This window comes from Salarias fasciatus, chromosome 9 (genome assembly GCF_902148845.1).
Source record: "Salarias fasciatus chromosome 9, fSalaFa1.1, whole genome shotgun sequence".
Classification (NCBI taxonomy): domain Eukaryota; kingdom Metazoa; phylum Chordata; class Actinopteri; order Blenniiformes; family Blenniidae; genus Salarias; species Salarias fasciatus.
In genome coordinates this window covers 14,063,501-14,082,923 of record NC_043753.1, presented here as the reverse complement: position 1 = coordinate 14,082,923, position 19,423 = coordinate 14,063,501, and the positions used below count along the sequence as shown (strand labels likewise).

The window sequence follows — 19,423 nt, the reverse complement described above, 5'->3', positions numbered from 1 at the left end:
GGCAAACAAAAACATAAGCCTCTGAAAATCATGCTGTCTTGCCCCTCAGCGCTTACTTGCTTTCCTCTTCTCTTTTTGTCTGCTGAGCAAAATGAATACACCAGCCGAGAGGCCAACTGCTCAGGGCGGCAACCTCACAGGTTGTCTGCATGATAAATGAACTTTGGCTTAAGGGAACAAGAAGTAAAAGGCGTGCGCGTACTCTACCTGACGTTTTCTAGAGGTTTGCTTTGTGCGCCTCTCGGTACTCATTAAAAGATTGGACCCTGATTTAAAAAGCGGCCTCGTTCAAATGAGCAATGACAAATAATAAGCCATTGAGTCTGGCGCTAACAATTAATGGGACCAATTTCTTGGTAATGAAACAAACAGCTGTGCTTGAAGGCGCATTACTGTGCCCATTTATTCATTGAACACCATTTTTTTTCTTCATTTTTTTTTTGGGTACTTGCGCTCCTTCCTTCCTCCCATCGTCCACTGCTGTCTGTCTTTCCTTCCCTCACTTCCCGCTGATGTAGAAGTTGGAAACCTGAATCATGCCGGCCTGCTTGTTGCTGTCGGGCAGAATAACCAGCGCATCAGTGCAAGCAGCTCTGCAGTCAGCAGCATGGGGATTCTCACAACAGCGAATTTCACAATCTCATAACATCATCTGAGGCTAAGGGGACCTGGCTTAGCTCTCATACTGTCTGCGCTTCTCAGCCCACTGGCGTTGACTGGCAGAGATGTTGGTCCATACAGGACTGAATCAGCCATTCTTCTGCTTAAAGTAGTTCTGAATGTACTTTTCTGCATTTTTCACTGAAGTTATTCCTAATGGGGAACAGCTGAACTGTGAAATCCATTGTAAAAACCCAATTTAAATAGAGATTATTTTGTTGAAATACTTCATTCTGAACGTGAAATATGTTTGCTACGTTTTACTGGGGGAGAAAATATGCTAAATGAGATTTGCAAGTCATTGCATCAAGTTTTTAATTTGCATTTTATATTTAATCAAATCTTTAAACCTTTCTGGAATTGAGGCTGATTAATTACAATAAAGTTGGATGTAATAATATGTGCTGGAAACTTCATGCAACTAAACTCTGTGTGTATTGTTAGGTAACTGGTTGATCTGGTTAAAAAAAAAAAGATCAGCTGATAAGAATGGAAAGGAACCTTGTAAAACCAAAGATTACAAAAGCTGCTGGAGGGTCATCTGAGTTCACATAAGTCTATCAGTGACTGAGTTAATACTTGGATTTAGCATATGACCTCTGCCACTGACAAAAGGGTAAAAAATAAAGCATGTCCATGATTCCAATGGGGACCGATTTGAATGAGGAAAGTAATTATGCTGTTTGAAAGAAAAAAAAAGGAGAATTGAGTAGCATATCTATTGGTGATGCATACAAAACAGCTGCATTTTACCATTTCCCATTAAATCCACAATGTCTAGCAGCTGAGAAGAAGAATCCACACATTAAAACACACAAACATACACGCCTCAAATAAAAAAAAAAAATGTCACCTACACCTGTGGCTGGAGGCTGCGGAGGAAACTGTCAGTGTGTTCTTGTGGCACGTCCCCGTCAAGGTGAGCCAAGCAGGTGTAGAGTCTGACAAAGGTATCAAATGGTATCCTGGCAGCGCCGCCCTCCTCATCCTCTGTCAGGATCTCACAGGCAAACTTCAGAGAACTTTGAAGGGTCTGAGAAAATGTATTCAGAGAATCAGCCTCAGGAATTTGATTTTGAATTTAAAAAAAAAAAAACAGACTCACAAATAGAGATTTATGCATTCGACAGATCAAGGACAATCAAGCAAACGCACACACAGAAAAAAGCTATAAAACAACACTGCCCTCATGTGGTGGAAACGCTGGGAAGCATCTATTGCAAGCTGTTGACACTGATCACATTATCTTATTAATGCTGGGCTGCATGTGCTGCTGCAGACACTAAGCCATCTTCTGTAAAGTTCTCCATGCTTTAAGAAAGAAAAAAAAAAGCTTTGATCTGTCACTACTTATATCTGCATCTTAGAAGCAAAATCATTGGCTTAACAGCAGAGCAAAGATTCACAGAGCAAAGGATTTATCCAGTCAGTCTTCCTGGAGCCTGGGGACCCTGGTGGAGTAGCCTGGATCACAGATGTCTAGATGCAGTCTGAACACTCGGAGACTAGACTGAGACTGAGACGAACAAACGGCGGCGCTGCCGGAGGATCCCCAGCTGCGCTTTAGCCCCACAGAAGGTTTTAGGGCTGGAGAGAGGCGGTGTGAAGTGGCATTAGCATTTATATCTGGATCTTATGTAACGTCTCACCCCTCCCAGAGCGCTGCAGCCCAGGGCGAAGAACTCCATCCAGGGGATGTCTGAGCTGAAGCCGCCCAGAGACAGCAGGGTCTCCAGCTGATCCACGGGGAGGCACAGACCCTTCCACTTGGTCTGCAGCTCCTCCTTGCTGCATGTTTCCTTCTGGGACAGCTGGGGTTGGGTGGTGAAAGCAAATCAAAATCAAATCATGCACTTTAATATAACACTGAATAAAACAACTTCTAATAGCTGAAGTAATCAGCCAGACTGAAGAATCTGGGAGATATGTAAATCTTTATTTGAAATGAAAGCAATTATACAAAAAACATAAAGTTACTTCAACATAGCAAAACTTTCCTGAATTGATTTCAGCTTCTCCTTGACATAAACACTTATTAATATCACAGGAGACACGAGCGTGATTCTCGCAAGGTTGAAGAATGTTACTTAAGTGCTTGCCTTTAACAAAATATCAATTATTCAAAGTATCTAATGAATCCACCACACAGAATACGCCAGGAAAAACGCCCCAGGTGAAATAGATTTACAATAACATGAATCTTTGATGATCTATGAGAGGGAAGCACGCCCTGAAATATGCAGAAACACAAGGAAAAATATAATTCAGCAAATGTAGATAATAAACTAATAATTACACTGAGCAAACATTGGAGGCCATTTTTCAAGCCTGTACAGGACTTGTAAATAAAATATGAAGCTGGAGGTGTATAGTGAGAGCATACCTGCTTGTGAAGGATCTTCAGGAGGCCTGGAGTCAGTCCTGTGTCTGTCTTCTGAGTGGCAACATTCATCTCCAGCCTGTCCTTGACAGGTAGCTGCTCTCCTTTGGAAAGCGCATTGAAGTAGCTGAGAGGGGAGACATTCACGTCATTAGCGAGTTCAGAATAAATTCAAGCGGCCTGTCACTGTTGTCACTGCCTTTGTAAGAATGTTATTTATGTAAAGCAACAGAGGCAATGCAAAATGTGATATATGCTTAATACATCCAGGTAAATGAATCAGCAGCTGTTGCAGTTTGTCCCGGTCGTACTTTGGCTTATCTCATGTCACTGTTCAAATAACGTGCCCCAGTTAATTTAGCAGAAGCATGACTTTGGACAGAACTGTGATAACAGAGCATGTGTTTCTTAGAAATAATAAATAAACGCCTTGTAAACAATGAGATGTGGCTTCGGCGCATGGTTCACTTCATTGAGTTGGCTGAAAACACAGCCTAAGTACACAGGTCAATGAAATAACAGAGGATGTGACAGTCCTCGGGGGTATGAAAAATAGTCTTTAATATTTCAATATCATCCACGGCTTCCATCCTGATTTTTCTGTGTTAGACGAGAGTCACATAGTTTAACCGCTAGAGTAACATGGAAGCCCTCTTGGGATCTAATTACAGCCAGTCAATGTAAAGATAAGACATGCACAGGTGAAAAGGGCCTGCCTCTCATGCAGTGATGTTGCCTGGAGACGCGATGGACATTGTTTATGGTGGTATGAGAGAAAATTAGATTGGACTACAGCAAACCAATATGGATCTCTGCCCTCCAGCCAAACCACAGTCAACAGAGATGAAGACTTACGCTGCAGACCACAGCAGCAGATCCTTGGGCTGTGTTCGGATGGCTGCCTTGGTGAAGTTTTTCAGGATGTCTGGCAGCTCGGGAGGGATGTTGATTTGCTGGGCACAGTAGAACGTGTCTGGGAGCGGCATGGCTGTAATATAGAAGCATTACAAGGCAGTCCGATTAACAGAATGGATGTTGTAGAAAGGAAACAAGAAGGAAAATAAAAAATATGACAAGCTTTCTGGCAAGTAGAAAGTCTGCACACACAGACAATTCATCTGAAACTTCAGGTCTGCTTTCAGGAGCTACTGAGGCTACAATCTCACTGAGGAGAGGACTGAAGGCAACAAGTTCGAGAGAAATAGGCTTGAAAAGAAAGTAAACGACTGTCAGGTAATAATTTCAAGCCAACGTCAATATCATACAGACCTTTATCTTCAAACTAATCATACAGAAAGAAAGAATAGAATCTGAAAATGAGTCTAATTTTAAGATAATTGCATGCAATTGATCATAAAAACAGTAACACAGTAATTTTAACTGACTTGATAGTAATGATAGTATGTATATTATTTGTTTAAGGGTTTCAGTTTTTATTTAATATCACTTAGAATTATAGAATTCTATCAAATGACATACTGGGGTTAGAAATCATTCTGTTTTTTGTTTTTTTTAACAACAGGGGAACCACAACTCCCTGTAATCTCTAATGTGAATAAAAAAACTGTAATAATGGTTTTATTTACATTCCAGACATTTAAAAAAAACTGAGTCCTTCACAAGGAAAAAGAGATCTCACTTAATGGAAATGATGAAATGGTGCAACGGAGAATGGAGGGTTATGAATGAAGAATCCAAATGAAAAGGTTTCAGCCAGTTTTCAGCCTGTTTATGTCACGTGAAGGAGGAAACTGCGGCGTTACCTGAAAGGACGGTCACTCCGGTGAAGAAATACCGAGTTTAAATAGAACGACCTGAAACATCTGTAGCGAACGCACACCAAAACAAAACACTTCACAACAACATGCAGCTGTTGTTGAACGGTCACGTAGCAACAGCGTTCTTCTTCTCGTGAGAGCTGCGCGCCCGCCACGTCAGCACGAGCGCCCCCTGGTGTTTAAAAGCAAAAAAACTACAAGCAGAGGGTTTCTTTTCTATGGCTCGTGGGCCAAAACGGGTTCAAGAGCGGATCCGAAAAGACTAGGAAGATATGACTGTAACTTTTATGTAAAAATAACTGTTTTGTGATGATTGCTGTTTTTTATTAACCACTGTTGTTGACTTTTGTTTCATATTATAACTGAAGATAATGGATGTTGCTTTAACCTTATACTGTACTTTGCATTATCAGGTATTACTCCAGATGGGATGTTTTAATCACAACGTCGCACTGATGAATTCTTTCTGCCCAAAGCTTTGAAATTGTACAAATGTGCAACACTTTGGAAGAAGAAAAAAATGATCAGATGTAGGCTACAGCAATGCTGGTGCAGTGGTGATCATGGAATTAGTTTTTTAATCATTTACGGAAACATGGCAGCTACAATTCTGTCAGCACACATTTATTGGAGTGACGCTATAAAAAGGCACAACATCGGGTGGAAGATTTTATTATTAATCAGCATCTTGAAAATACACGTTTCAACAGACTGTGATTAGAAAACAACAATACAGCCAGGAGTTGGTAACTGAAGAGACATGGACTTTTTATTTTTCCTCCTTTCTTAAAAATAAGAATATCCCCTTAAGCCATCTCTGATGCTCCAAAGAAGCATGAATGACAGATCAGAGAGACAAATTTGCACTTGTGCAATAGTAGGACATGCACATTCACACAATCACTGTCAGGTCACGTACAATGGCGAGTGCAAAGTTGTTCCGAGCACAAGTATGAGATCGAAGTCGAGCAGAGGATGCTTGGGAACTCCCTTTCAGATTCAACAAATGCAACACCGAATGGGGCCATGTAAAACAAAGAGCACAGCATTTCTTATCACAGGTTCTTACAACGGTACACAAGGGCAAACAAAGAGTGTCTAAAAGTAATTATGAAACAATAAGGATGGACTGAAGTAATAATGGAAGAAAAAAAAAAAAGAAAGAAAGAAAAAAACACCACCACAGGTTATGTGGACTTTAATAATGGACCGTCCCATGGTACTGTCCCCTTCTACCCCTCCCCAAAGCCATCTCTTCCTCTACTTGATATAAAAATAAAACTTCCCCGACTACCCACCCCGGACCTTCCTGTGCCTAATAAAATCAGGATTATATATCGCCTGTTGACACCTTCAGCCAGGAACTCTGCTCTACACAAACACCCGTCATCTCATAACTTTCCTTCCCTTTACCTTCCCTAAGCCTATTCTGGACAAGACTTGGGTCAAGTCATTAACTTGAGGGATACTCCACTGCAGTTCCCCCCCAAAAAAAATCAGCTGCGGAGGGACAAATAATGTGACTCTCATCTCACGATTTAACAATCTGCTGCTTTGTATTTGACTGGCTTTCCCAAAAGAACAAAGCACAGAAATCAGAGAGTGCAGGCAAAGAAACGGGACAAACACAAATACACTTTGACTTCCGGTTACATAAACAACCAATATTTCATCCTTTTCTGTCAAGCAGCTGTCTCCAGCATTGGTTTGGTCCCATCTTCCTGAAACAATTTCAGGTTTCCTCAAAAGATACATCTGTCTCAGTTGGCAATAAAAACGACTAAATAATCCGAAACAAAAAACCCAAGCACTGTGAAGGATGAAAGAGAAAGCTGTGAATCAAATTAATACAGACCAGAGAGAAAGATGGTGCTGGTGGGTTGAAGAAAGCGTTTCCCCCAGTGGTATTTACTCAGTAACTCTGTGCTGTAGTCGGAAGGTTTTTCCAGTCTCGTCGGGCGTTCCGGTGCTGCTTGCATGCTTCTGGGAGGCCTTTGCCTCGCTTGCTCCAAACGCTAAAAGCTGCTCAGCGGCTGTGTCACACGCTCGTGTCCTTTCCCACTCCTATCTCTTGCCCCTCTTGTTGCCCGCGGGGGGTTTCTTCAGCTGGAGCAGGGGCGCTCCCGTGGCGAAGCCGGCGGGGGCCTGGGTGGACACGCCGAAGGTCAGGCCGGCCGACGGGTTGATGCCGGGGTTGCTGAAGTTAAAGCCTGAGCTGCTGCTGCTACCGAAACCTAAAACGGAAAGAAACGGAACATCAGAGAAGGGAAAAACGGAGGGATTTCCACAGGGGGGACAGGTACTGGGAGAATTCGGAGGACTGTTTTTGTTTCTCGTCCATCTAAAACTTCAGATTTCAAGAGCGATTCCGCAGTAAACGTGTCCTACTGCATGCATGAGTGATGTTACTCCCATTAGCATCGGGATGAACAGTGATGCTGGGAAAAGTAAGTGAATCCATGTTTTGTTTTTTTTTTTAGTAATGTTAGTAGAAATCACTTCAAAACCGCACAATGAGGATTTCTTGGACTGTTCTTCCGTATTCTTAAGACGTCTGGCTGACTTTAGGAAACTCCACAGCATCTCCACTGGATTCACTCTGAACGGAGGACTTGGTGTGTTTGAAGCCATTCTTTTGTAGGTTTGCTTTGATGTTTAGAGTGGCTGTCCGGCTGCAGCGTCTTCTGAGCTTCAGCTGGTGAACAGTCGGCCTGTTATTGTCCTATAGGATGTCCCTGCTGACTTGGAAATTCACGTTTCCCTCAACGATGGGCCAAGGCGGCACGGCAGCAAACAACGCCGCCGCTTCCGTGCACCTTGGGATCATGTTTTCATGTGGATTTTTCAATGCCAGTTTTCTGTGTTCATCATTCCTTAACACATTTTCCCAGGAGTCTTGTGGTGTGCCAACATGCTTTTTCTTTCTGCAGTGAGCATCCTGCTTTGTGACTTTAGCATCACTGTCCACTCCCTTCTTATATCTCACTTTGTCGAACTGTGAAATGCTAAATATCTAATGTTAACAAGGATTTCTGCCCTCTTCCAACTTAACGGAGCTCATGATTATTGACTGCAGGCCTACGCCGTTTAAAAAATGACTGTTTTATTAAGCCACAGTGGCTCCACACGTTGGATCTGGCTTGTTTCAAGATTTATCAACTCCTAATAAATTTGCTGTCTTTGAAGACTTTGACAGGAGTTCACTTACTTTTTTCAACAGCACTGAATATTTATTCAATTAGGATGTGACTTATGTGAGAAAACTAGGAAATTGCAAATGATTTCACATATTTAGAGGACTGTAGTTGAAAAGACCAAATTGAATTTGTTTTTTTTTTTGTTTTTTTGAGGAGTGGGTTTACATATCGTAGATACAGCATGTTTGTACCTGCACTCAGACTGCCTCCTGTGGGCTTACTGGTGGAGGAGAAGGCAAAAGAAGAACCCCCAGTGCCCACCCCACCAAATCCTGGCCCACCACCAAAACCTGTGGGAGAGAGTGACACGGGAGTGAGACTCAGCCAGAGACACACACACGCACAAACACACACACACACACACAAGCAGCGGTGCCTGTGGGAGGCCGCGGGAGGGACGCCTCAGAAAGCGTGCAAAAACAAAAAAGGCTGATTGCCACAACGCTTTGCTTCTGATTGGATACTGCGGAACACAAGACTTAACACTGCGAAGCAAAGCAAAGGCCAGAGGGAGGAAGAGATGACAGGTTACCAAACACACCGACGACAAAACACGCCCGCAATCGTGTGCGTTCAGACCACTTGTCTCCCGCGCCGTCAAGTGGATTTGCCGTTTGACGTGGAAAGCTGCTCTCGCACCACATGGTGTCGGTTTAGCTTCCAGGTGAAATGTTTTGGCCCAAAGTTACCCGGCTTGTCACATGTCAGGGTAGATAAAGTGACCCACGGCGAGGTTCGGCTCAGTTTTTATGTGGTGTGAACGCACCTGACCTCTTGCACATGAAAGAAATAAAAGAGTGGAGAGGGGGGGAGGAAAAAAAAAAAATACAGCTTAGTTCCAACTGTATCACTCTCTCAGACACAAACACACCGAGAGCTGCAACCCTCGAACAAAAAAGCCTGTTCCACACTGAGGACCGGGGAGCATTGAGGAAATGGGGAAACTAAGCAAGGGAAGTGCAAAATTACAAGGAACGTTCATGTTGAAAAACACTGAGGTGATACCTCCGAGGGCGGAAGAGCCCAAGCTACTGCCCACCGCAGAGGCAAAGGGGTTTCCAAACCCTGCCCCCAAGGGTGCCTGGGTCCCTAAGGCACAGAGAGAGCAAATGATTCCTAAATCAATGAGGGTTACCCAGAAAAGATTCTGGTCTCAGAAATGTCAGAACACAATCCAAGATGGTGAGAGCACTGTTAAATATGTTCAATTTGGAGAAAGAATTAAACTTCTACCAGTCATGTAGATTGTAAGCACAGAGAATATGATATGAAGTCTGGATTACAGCGTAAAGGCACTGCTGGAACCTCACTGCTGAGAAATAGCAATAGCATGAAAGCTAAGACTGCTTGTGGAAACTGTCATGCTGCATAAACTGCAGTTACTGAACTGACAGGATTTGGTTACGTCATTTTAGTTTGAAGGCGAACGCTACATGTGAATATTTTAAGAACGTTTGTGCGAAAAGAACATTAAAATTTGCCGTAATTTATATCTCAGCATGCTGCCTTGTGGCCCCTGAATTGAAATGAGTTTGACGCCCCCGGTTTACACTTAATTTACACTGAAGGGTGGAAAAGTATTGCTAGTTCTTTCACTCAGAAACTTGTCTTTTTCTCTTGATGCAGTTTTTTTTTTGATTGAATGTAATTTAACTATGAGATTTCCAATCGGTCTGTGTTGTTATAACAACTTCACTCGAAAAGAAACAAGGACAAGCTTTTTTTTTGGTTTTAAAAACTGATTTATTGTCAATTTAATATGCAATTCCACTTACATAAAAAAAACACAAACAAACAGCTTGGAACAGAATAGGCTGTTAATTTCTAACTGCTACTGCATTTGACAAGTTTCCAAATTTTCAAGATTTGAGAGTGAATGAACTAGCAAAAAAACAAAAAAACAAAAAAAAAAGGAAATAAGCATCACACAATTACTGAATATAGATTAAAAGGCACACCATATATATTAGATATATTATATCAACAGGCATTGGATAGATAGGTTTAAACACACTATGGCACAATTTAAAGCACTGGAGTTGGATAAGAAAAGTGAAAGTGGCATTATTGGCTGCCGTTCAGTGTAAACTAGTAAAAATAAACAACTCAGGGATGTGGTGGAGTTTTCCTGTGGGAGTCGCCTGACAGAGCCGCATGTGGGGTGCAGGGTGTTAATTTAAGGTCGTTTCACTCAAAGTGAAGTTTTTAGTGAGGGATTCTCTTGGAGGATTTTTGATTATCAAATCCTGGCGGTGCCAAAAGACATGTTAGAAGTACATAACCTCTCGAAAAGCGCAAACAAGTGAATCACTCCAAAGCAGGATGTACCGTAAATATATCAGAGAGACATTCACATGAGTCTATACCAATCAAAACCACTCAGACCCAATTACTCAACTTCAAGTGAAGCTCCTCAGTTAAACTGAAGAGCTAATAGTGTTCCTACCATTAAAATACTATAAATTATTATTAAAACACTAAATTAAAGGAGGTAATCGGGGAGGCTCCTGCTGTTGCATTGACATAAACAAAAACAAAAAGAAAAACATTTGCATACATATCATCCATCAGTGATAGTAATAAGGTTGCTTAATATCCAGTATGACCTTCACAATCCATCCTTCAATCTTTTACCAAATGTTACTGTGCAGCTGTGGAAGACCGAGTGTTGCAGTTTGAATCTGCCTCAAATTCTAATGAAGAAGAACAAGAAGAAGAAGAAGAAAAAAAAATTTTATCCTCACCCCAAACTGTAAATCCTACAAAAGGTTCGGTGTAGGTTAACGGAGGTCTGGAATGTCCAAAGCAGCAGTTTGACAGTCAAAACTCAGTCAGCTATATGGGAATAAACCAAAACGTTCCCATGCTCCATTAAGATGTAGTTTTACTTCATGAAACCACTGTTTATAGAAATGTCTACAATGGAATAGGTGAATAAATACTTCTCCCCCCTTATTTCTTCAAAAAAAATCTTGAAAGAGGGTTTAGCGTGATGAGATATTCTGAAAGGAAACTTCACAAATTCACCAGACAACATTCTGACTTTAGGGTTGATGCAGAAAGGCTGGGCTGAGGTTCAGTAGCAGCATACAGGTGAGTGGAGGTCGACTCAACCCCGGTTCATTTGTCATCACTTCAAACTGCATCCCTGTCATTACTTTTCAAAGTGCCGACACTTCTGAACTCTGACGATTATCTACATCAAGCGGCAAAATTTCATTGTACCATAAAAGCCACACTCAACTTCAAACCAGGCGGCACTCAATGCCACCACATCCACATTAAATTTGGCACACTTATGTCTCACTGGTAGTCATGGTCCAGCGCGAGCAGCAAATGAATCATTCACCAAATTTGCCTCCACGAGATAGGAAAACCGCACAACTGGAGGGCAGCTGAATTAACAACGCGAGAGCAGCTGAAAGTGAAAGGATCCATCCAGCCCTGCTGCACTGGCAGTAGCCCTTGGGTGAAACAGTTTTCATTAAGTAACAGTAGTATGGCCTCATTTTAACCAAACCAGCCGGATGCGTTTCTATCGAACAGAAAAGATAACGTACACCATTTCAATCAATTATGCAAACAAACCTTCCGTGCGAAAGATTGACGACAGCTCTTTTGCTCTCAAGCCTTGAACACACACTGCTTATTTAGGCCGGCGTTAAATGAAGAGGGATGATTCACAAGGTCACCAGTGTTGCTTCCACTTCCAACCCCAAGGACAGTAATTGGGAAAGCAGAGTCTTAGCTCAAGTTTGCAGTTCAGGTAATTAAACTGTTTGTGTTTTCCATCCTGAGTGTTTTGGCACCTTTTCACCTTCGTGTAATAGAGGCACAAATCTGAGTCGTATTGGGCCGACACAATCAACCGCCTCTGACTGCTTTACGGGTCATACATTAGCCAACAGCACGGTTGGTGTTGAAAGTGCTGTCATACTGACCATCGCCCAATATTCCAACCGCAGTAAAGGCGAAGCACATAAATAACTAAATAAATAAGTAGATAAGTGCATCAACATTAGGTTCAGTCTATCAAAGAAGTAAATTAATACTTGAACAAAAAGGAGGATGCAAACTCTGCATGAGCTTGAACAAAGTTAGTTATATTTCCTCTCAGCCCAGTGAGAGAGAGCTCATTTCTCTGTTCTTGCAGAGCACGCATCACCCTCAACCTACATTAGATAATAGATCAAAAGTTCTCTAAATACTATCAGAAATAAATAATGCAACTAAGCGTAAAAAAAAATCTGGGGTTAATCTATCAATCAGAATCAATACCTTCACACAGCTTATTTTAGCAGCTAGCACAGCTAACCTCACACACAAAAGATGACTGAAAAAAGAACGATCCAATATTTGGCCTTATGAATGAGCAGGCACCGAGGTGGCGTGCACTTAAACCACATGAGTCCCCCTCCCAACCTCCTCACCAGTAAGTTCATGGAGAAATGGACTGGTATTCATTGGCAATTTGGCACAAAAAATAAGTTTAGCGACAACTCCTCAATTACACCAAAAAAAAAGAAAGAAGCCAAGCTGAATTAGTGGAGTTAATCGACGGGCAGATCTGATAACAGTCAAAGCACTTCTGATGTCTGCGGCGGAAATCTGTTAATGAAACCTGAATGGTTAAACCTTTATCACCCAGTCCAGATGAGATATTGCTTTCAGACTTTTGAATCAAGTATTACCTAGCTCTAGGGCTGCACGAATCTGGGAAAAAAAAAAAAAAAAAAAATCTTTATTATTTATTTATTTTTTTTTTTTTGCTTAAAATTGAGATCATAATTCTCTGGGATGCCCACCTTTTTTTGGGCACAAGTTCGGGAAGGAAAATAACGGCATTTGTTTGTGATGCAGCTCTCACGGTCACGTGTATGTGTGATTTCAGATTGTGATTTATCGTGCAGCCCTGCCTAGCACGTGTTCATCTTTACAAGAAAAAGAACCAAAAGACAGGAGAAACATGCTAATATACACAGTAGCTTAGTTTGTTCGTCGTACGATGGCGCCCTGATATGCCAGTAAAGTGGCCTACGAACCAAAGCCTACAAAAAAGGCTGAAAACTTTTAACACCTCAGAGATGTGGCAACAACCAAAAGTGACACGACTGTTGTCTTAGTAGTAAAAGGTTGGATAGATTTGAATGTGTGTGCCCTTGAGTGGTCAGAGATGAAGTCTTGGTGTCGGGTAAGCTGAAATAAACACGTCTTGACAACTTTATCTGAATTATAAACATGGAGCATAAAGATCAGTCTTCTTCCATGCTGGTTATTAATACTGTGGAAAGTAATACTTATTTAACCAGAAGAAAAATAATTTATCAGATAATTTACAGTCATTAAATAACGATCGATCACATGTATTCTCTAATCAGTATATAGATTTGGCATTCTTTTTTTTTTTTTTTTTAAAAAATTCACATTAATGTACATCTTTGATTATTTCAAGCCTGGTTTCTCCAACATGTTCCATCTCGTCCCAATCTGGACTACTGGCAAGAATCTGTGCACTGTATTCATGTTTCAGAGTCTGGCTTCTGAGTGCGGCAACCTGTTGACCGGAGGACTGACTGTTCAGACTCTAGTGTCCAAACATTTACAATTCCATCATACCTGTACTGATCATTCAGAGTATGGTTACTATTTATATCTAAAAAGGAGAGGGGGGGAAAAAGTCACGGCAATTTTCTCATGACCAGATTTCCACTATATGACAATCCTCAGTAGCCGGCCTGTGTTAATAAACCAGAATCCTTGATCCTGGTTCTAAGTAAACCTACGTGAATATCAGAGAGGGCCTGAAGAGCAGGAGCGAAGGTACCAACCCTACCAGAGCCCGGTGGTCTTTTTGCACTGGAGTCATCTATTAAATACCCTCACTGTGTTAGAAACGAAACGCCCCCAACCCCCCACCGAGGGTCGGAGTAAGACGGTAAGGCAGCACAAAAGGTTTACTGTCAAAATTATGCAACTAATTTGTGTTCTCTTTTTAAAATTACAGTAAGCTTAGCACCAGCTAAGGCCATCTTTTGTTTTTTCTTTTTTTTCTAATCACCTTCTTGTTACTTAAAGCCCCGCCTGATCTGCCGTTTACCCCTAATTTGCTTTCGTTTCTCCTGAAACAAGGTGAAGAGGAGGAGAACTTTCTAGAACTTGTAGGCAGTCAGACCTGGAGTTGGCTGCTGTTGCTGGGTCAACGTGGCGGCCATGGCCACGGCTGCAGCGTTGGGCACGCTGGAGAACGGGGCGGGCCCGGTTGTGACTCGCGGCACGCTCTGCCATTTCCGGGCCGACGCACGTTTGGACTCGAAGACGTCCGTAGAGTCTTCCAGAAAGGCTCTGCGGTATGAAAGGTACTGGTGCTTCAAAATCTATTACACAGGATCACAAAAGACGAGAGGACAAAGTCAACAAATACGCTGAAGACACATTACAGGTTTTAATGATTTTACATCTAAATTGAGAAAAAGGATCTTTTATTGTCTCAGAAAACCGGTAAGCAAAACTTCAAAACAGTCACAACTTCCATACATAATAGGAGACAGAAATACTGACCTTGACGTTTTCATGGACAGACTGAAGCTGTGCAGCCAGAGCGACAAATGTTTGGTACAACTTCTGCATGGCCAAGGTCAGATCTGGGAACATGAGGAGTGTTGTGAGCTGAGAGCACGTTTGACAAACGGTCATAAAAACAATCGTGTAAAACGCTGATCAAAGAGAAAACTGGATTAATGTGAGTTTTCTTGGTCTCAAATGTAACTAAAATATTTTTGGTGCCGAGAATTTTTAGCGTAGTGATTAACGCTGACTTGAGGCCAAAGAGAGACAACGTGAAGTCAGAAGGTGGCTCCTACCCTGAGGTGTGATGTGGGAGCCGCTGCTCTGTGTGGTCAGGTGATTCTCCAACTCCTCTATCTGCTGCCGGTACTGCTGCAGCTGCACCTCAAACTGCTCCACCAGGCTCCGGAAATAACTAAACACACAAAAAGACAACGGATTTAGATTTTACCAGCTCAAGGAAAAAAAAAAAAACAACACACAACACAAAACATGAAGAGCAAGGAAAGGTTGTGTAACAGGCTATGAAGCCTCTTGCAACTCCCAAAAGCATGATAGAAAGCGGCTTTGAGGAAATTAAAGACATTTTGATTGAGTTTTTTTCCAGGAATATCCTTACTCTGAAGGAGCTGTGTTCTCATGCTGCAGTCCGGGAGGCGTCTTTTGTGTTCGCAGTGCTATGTCAGCATTTTTCAGCTCCTTAAAAGAAAAAGGAAGAGTCAATTTCCAGAAGACAGATTGAGTTACACGCCTGAAGGATCATTTTTCAAGCAGTTCAAGAGGTTTATGCATTACAATAAGTTAATAACCTGGATGAACAAGTTTCTCTCATTTGAATTTCTATTCAAATTCATTCATGAATGTAAAGCATCTAATGTTCATGTCCACTTACACGCCAAACATCACATATTTGTGGATGAAATATAAAACAAGCACACAACCATTTCTTTCTTGACTGGGTGTGAGGATGAAAATGCCATCTAATATGTACTCATGATCTCCTGACCATATTATTATGGATTCATAAAGTGTTCCAGAGTATATTTGGTTTCTACCTGTGCGGTCTCCAGCTTCAGTTTGTCGATGGCTAGAGCCTGGCGCTGCAGCCCGCTGGCACTCACAGACAGAAGCTGTTTGAGGCTATTGATGTCCTCTTGGACTTTGGAAATAGCCTTCGATGACATACGGCTTATGTCCTCCTGAACTTGTTTCTGCTCTTTTACAAATTTCCTGCAAAAGGACATAAAAAAAAGATCATATAAAGATGATATAGGTGACTTTATGGAATTGAATTACATTGATTGATTTTCAGATAGCCCAAAGAAATTTTGGAAAAATCCTGTAAATTAAAACTGTCAGATACACATGAAATCAATACTTACTGAAAGTTTTCAACATCTTGACAAATAACTGGGGGTAGGTTCTCATCTTTTAAAGCTTTACTGTCCCTGAGGGAGAAGGAGAAATGAGTTGTTTTACAAGTCATGCTTTGGATAGAGCTGGACACACTTGGCTAGTTATGTTCAGTATAGAAGAGCGGCAGAAAGGCCGTACTGTGCATTGGTTCCAGATGATGCATCACTTTTATTCTCGGAGGACGTGCTGAAGTCGATCCCACCCAGGCCGACACTTGGAGCGGGGGCAGCCGTTACCGCAGTCGAGGTAGCTAACAGCGAGCCCAACGTTAAGCCAGCGCCTCCTCCAAGAGCCGTCTGACCCAGACCTGCAACACCAAGGAAACAAAGGTTATAGCAGAGTACAGGGCTTCATTTCTTTATGCGCAAGGCTTTCAATAGAGAACTAATTATTTGCCCTCAAAATCTGGAGATTAACTAAACAGACTCTTAAATTTTGCTCGTCTGCTGTTAACACCACTCATGTTTCTACAAGTACTGGCAATTCATGCGCATCTCACCTGTGGATACAGTGTTAGAAAACAGCCCACCACCCAGCGATGGGATGGTTGAGGCTGCTGCAGTGGTTGTTGTGCCACCCAGACCGAGGGTGAAACCCGAGGCAGAGGGCTGCTGTGGGGCCGTCGACGTCAGGACAGAACCAAATGTTAAGCCGGCACCGGGAGGGGCTGCCGAAGAGGTGGTGCTGGTGGTGAGGGAGAAGGGTGTTGCTGAGGCGGTGGGCTTATTGAAGGCCAAGCTAAAGCCTGTGGTCGCAGCAGCAGTAGCTGGAGCACCTGCGAGAGGAGGGAGGGTGGAAAAAAATTACAATGTTTTCAAAAGCTGCCCAAAATCTTTCTTGAAAAAAAAAAAGTATTTGCAACAAACCTAATGTGAGGCCAGGAGTTGGCGCAGCAGCACCTAAATAGGAAAAAAAAATAATGCAACATCAGTGAATGGGATGTTTCCAAACACATTAATTAGGAATCTAATTTCACTGCTTGCAAGAGTTTATTTTTTTTACTTGAGGCAGGTGTATTGAAAGAGAATCCTCCTGTCGGCTTCTGAGCAAAGAGAGTGCCTCCGAGGCCCAGCGACTGGGTGGTGCTGGTGGTGGCGGCACTGGGAGTCGCTGCTGCTGTGCCCAGAGCAGTGCCGAAAGAGAAGCCGCCAGTACTGGCTGGAGGCGCACTTGAAGAGAAAACAACAAGCAAAGTCAGTCATAAAATTCACTGTTCTTCCAAATTGCTACATCAGGAGTTTCATTCATGTTTATTTCAATTTTTTTGTGTTTGTTAAAGAAGCAACCTCTGTGATATTAGACTTTTATAAACTGTGAATACAAAATAATGCACAGTATTTATTATTGTAAAGCATAAAGTAATATTGACTTGCATATTATGAACACCACTATTAAAATCCAAAAGTACTAATTAGTGAATGAAAGCTCGAAAGAGGGCAGTAATATACATTCCTCTTTTACACACTGTGACAACTTATTTTTGAAAGTGAGTAGGAAAACTACGCTTTATAACGGACTGGACGCCAAATATTCATCAATCTCACACATATTGTTTAGTATTACGGTTATAGGAAGCAAATAAGTTGGACACAAATACAGTCAAGTATATTCTACTGCTGGACAGAATCAATCTAACAAATAAGGTGATTTTGAGCACTGTTGAAAATGTGTTTGAAACGATCTTTCACTGAACAGTGTTCACCTTGTTACTGTAAATAGATAAACAGTGCACAAACTCAGGATTGAGTTGTCTGCCAAGCTGCAGATTACACCTCGCTAGGCTAACACTAGCTAGATGTCCGGGCTTAAGCTTGTCATTACCTGGTTGCGGTCCCAAACGCAAACCCGCCTCCCGGGTTGGTGGAACCAAGAGTCCCCGATCCGAAGTTAAAGCCGGACATTTCTGGTTTAAGGCACACACTCGACTAACTACTCTTCAGCCACTCACAAAAACGAGGGCAAGCTAGCATCGCAGCTAACGCGCAGGCTAGCTTAGATGCACGCGGCGCTGTTATCCTTCAAAACATGTTTGGAACCTGGTCCATTTTCCTTCACGTGAATGTAAAGCTCTCCGTTTTTACGTCGTCGTGTTTCCAACGCCTCACTTCGTACTTTTAGATCGTTTTATCTTGCTAAAAGCCGTGATGTGATGTATAGCGCATGCCGTTACTTTTCTATTGCCCGCCTGCTACTTCCCAACTCCCAGTGCATTGTGGGTACATCAGAACTGCGTTTCCCGTCGTCCTCTTCAGTCGCGTGACGATTTGCGCATGAGTACTGTTGTAGTGTTTTTACATTTTTGCTGTTTCAAAATAAAACACCTCCACGTTCATGGAGGCCCGTGGGCCAAAAACAGCCCACCAAACCACCAAGAAAATGTTAAATACAAAAAGAAAAGATTTTTTAAAATAATTGTGTTTGTTGTTTTTAATATGATCACATCAAAACTCACCTCAAGGATAGAAAAAAGGTTGAAAAGATGCATATTTTAAGGAAGCATGATATATCACTTTTTATAACATCAGAATCAGATCAAACTCGTGCGATACAGACAGTTGATATCTACTTATTTCTAGTTACCGCTATATTGTTGCTCCTTCTACACATTGTTTTAATGTTTGGACATTTGCGTTACCATTACACTCAAAGCTGGATATTCTACTTCAATGACAGTGTCTGTTTAATAAATTTGATGAGTAAGAATTTTGTCAGGACATGTTTTATTATTTCTGATTTGGTCTATTTCACTAATTTGAGTTGAAAGTAATTTAAGTTGTAAAACCTTACCAAGGTATTTTGATGTGTGATTTGCATTTAAAAACTTGGTAAGTGAAACTGTACATGGTAGCACTTGGTTCAACTTATAAGAAGGTCAGTCTAAATTACCACTATTATTTAATTTAATTTGTTTTGTAATTAGTATATGACGTTTTGGAAAATACGAACATTAATTGCTTTTTCATGTTCAGTGTTTACATGGTCTTCAATATAAAAAAAAGTCATCATAGAAACTTGTTGAAAACCAATATCGATATTGGTAAAATAATTATAAGCTATCAGCCATAACCAAAAAATTAATATTGGATATGTGTATCTGTCAAATTTTTCATATTGGTGCATCCATATAGCTTACACTTGTATCAGATTTGATTTGAAGGTCACATTGCATGGATGTACTCAAAATACACACTTGTAAGGTGAGCATACAGAGTAAAGGGGATTGAAGGCATATGAAACACATCAGACCAAAAATAGAGGGTTTCACTGAATGTGGAGGGGTTCATCTGCCAACCATGCAGGTTTCCATGTGTGACATGATATGAAAGTTCAAACTTTTTATAATGCCACATTGCAGTAGTAAGAAAACTATTGTTGTCTATACAACGGCACATTACCCCCCCCCCCCCCCCCCACCCAAGTTTAGATCA

At 41.7% G+C, this 19,423-nt stretch overlaps 2 protein-coding genes across 6 annotated transcripts; both read right to left on the bottom strand.

Moving 5' to 3' along the window:
- Positions 1-499: 499 nt before the first annotated feature.
- Positions 500-4,026, bottom strand: ropn1l (rhophilin associated tail protein 1-like). Its single transcript, XM_030100078.1, has 5 exons — positions 3,896-4,026; positions 3,044-3,167; positions 2,310-2,471; positions 1,518-1,693; positions 500-593 (listed from the first exon to the last, which is right to left on the bottom strand). The coding sequence occupies exons 1-5, from the start codon at positions 4,024-4,026 to the stop codon at positions 500-502; spliced, it is 687 nt and encodes a 228-aa protein (XP_029955938.1).
- A 1,448-nt stretch (positions 4,027-5,474) lies between these two features.
- Positions 5,475-18,189, bottom strand: nup58 (nucleoporin 58). Of its 5 annotated transcripts, XM_030099800.1 has the most exons (14): positions 17,817-18,189; positions 16,998-17,164; positions 16,862-16,894; positions 16,495-16,770; positions 16,134-16,302; positions 15,962-16,027; positions 15,635-15,809; positions 15,199-15,278; positions 14,876-14,994; positions 14,574-14,656; positions 14,188-14,389; positions 9,021-9,104; positions 8,207-8,305; positions 5,475-7,052 (listed from the first exon to the last, which is right to left on the bottom strand). In XM_030099800.1, exons 1-14 carry the CDS (start codon positions 17,894-17,896, stop codon positions 6,883-6,885), a joined length of 1,803 nt encoding a protein of 600 aa, XP_029955660.1. In that variant the 5' UTR covers positions 17,897-18,189; the 3' UTR covers positions 5,475-6,882. The 5 variants fall into 5 exon arrangements, with proteins under 5 accessions (XP_029955660.1, XP_029955661.1, XP_029955662.1 ...); XM_030099801.1 differs by lacking the exon at positions 9,021-9,104; XM_030099803.1 differs by lacking the exons at positions 5,475-7,052; positions 8,207-8,305 and adding an exon at positions 8,637-8,788.
- Between the last annotated feature and the right edge of the window lie 1,234 nt (positions 18,190-19,423).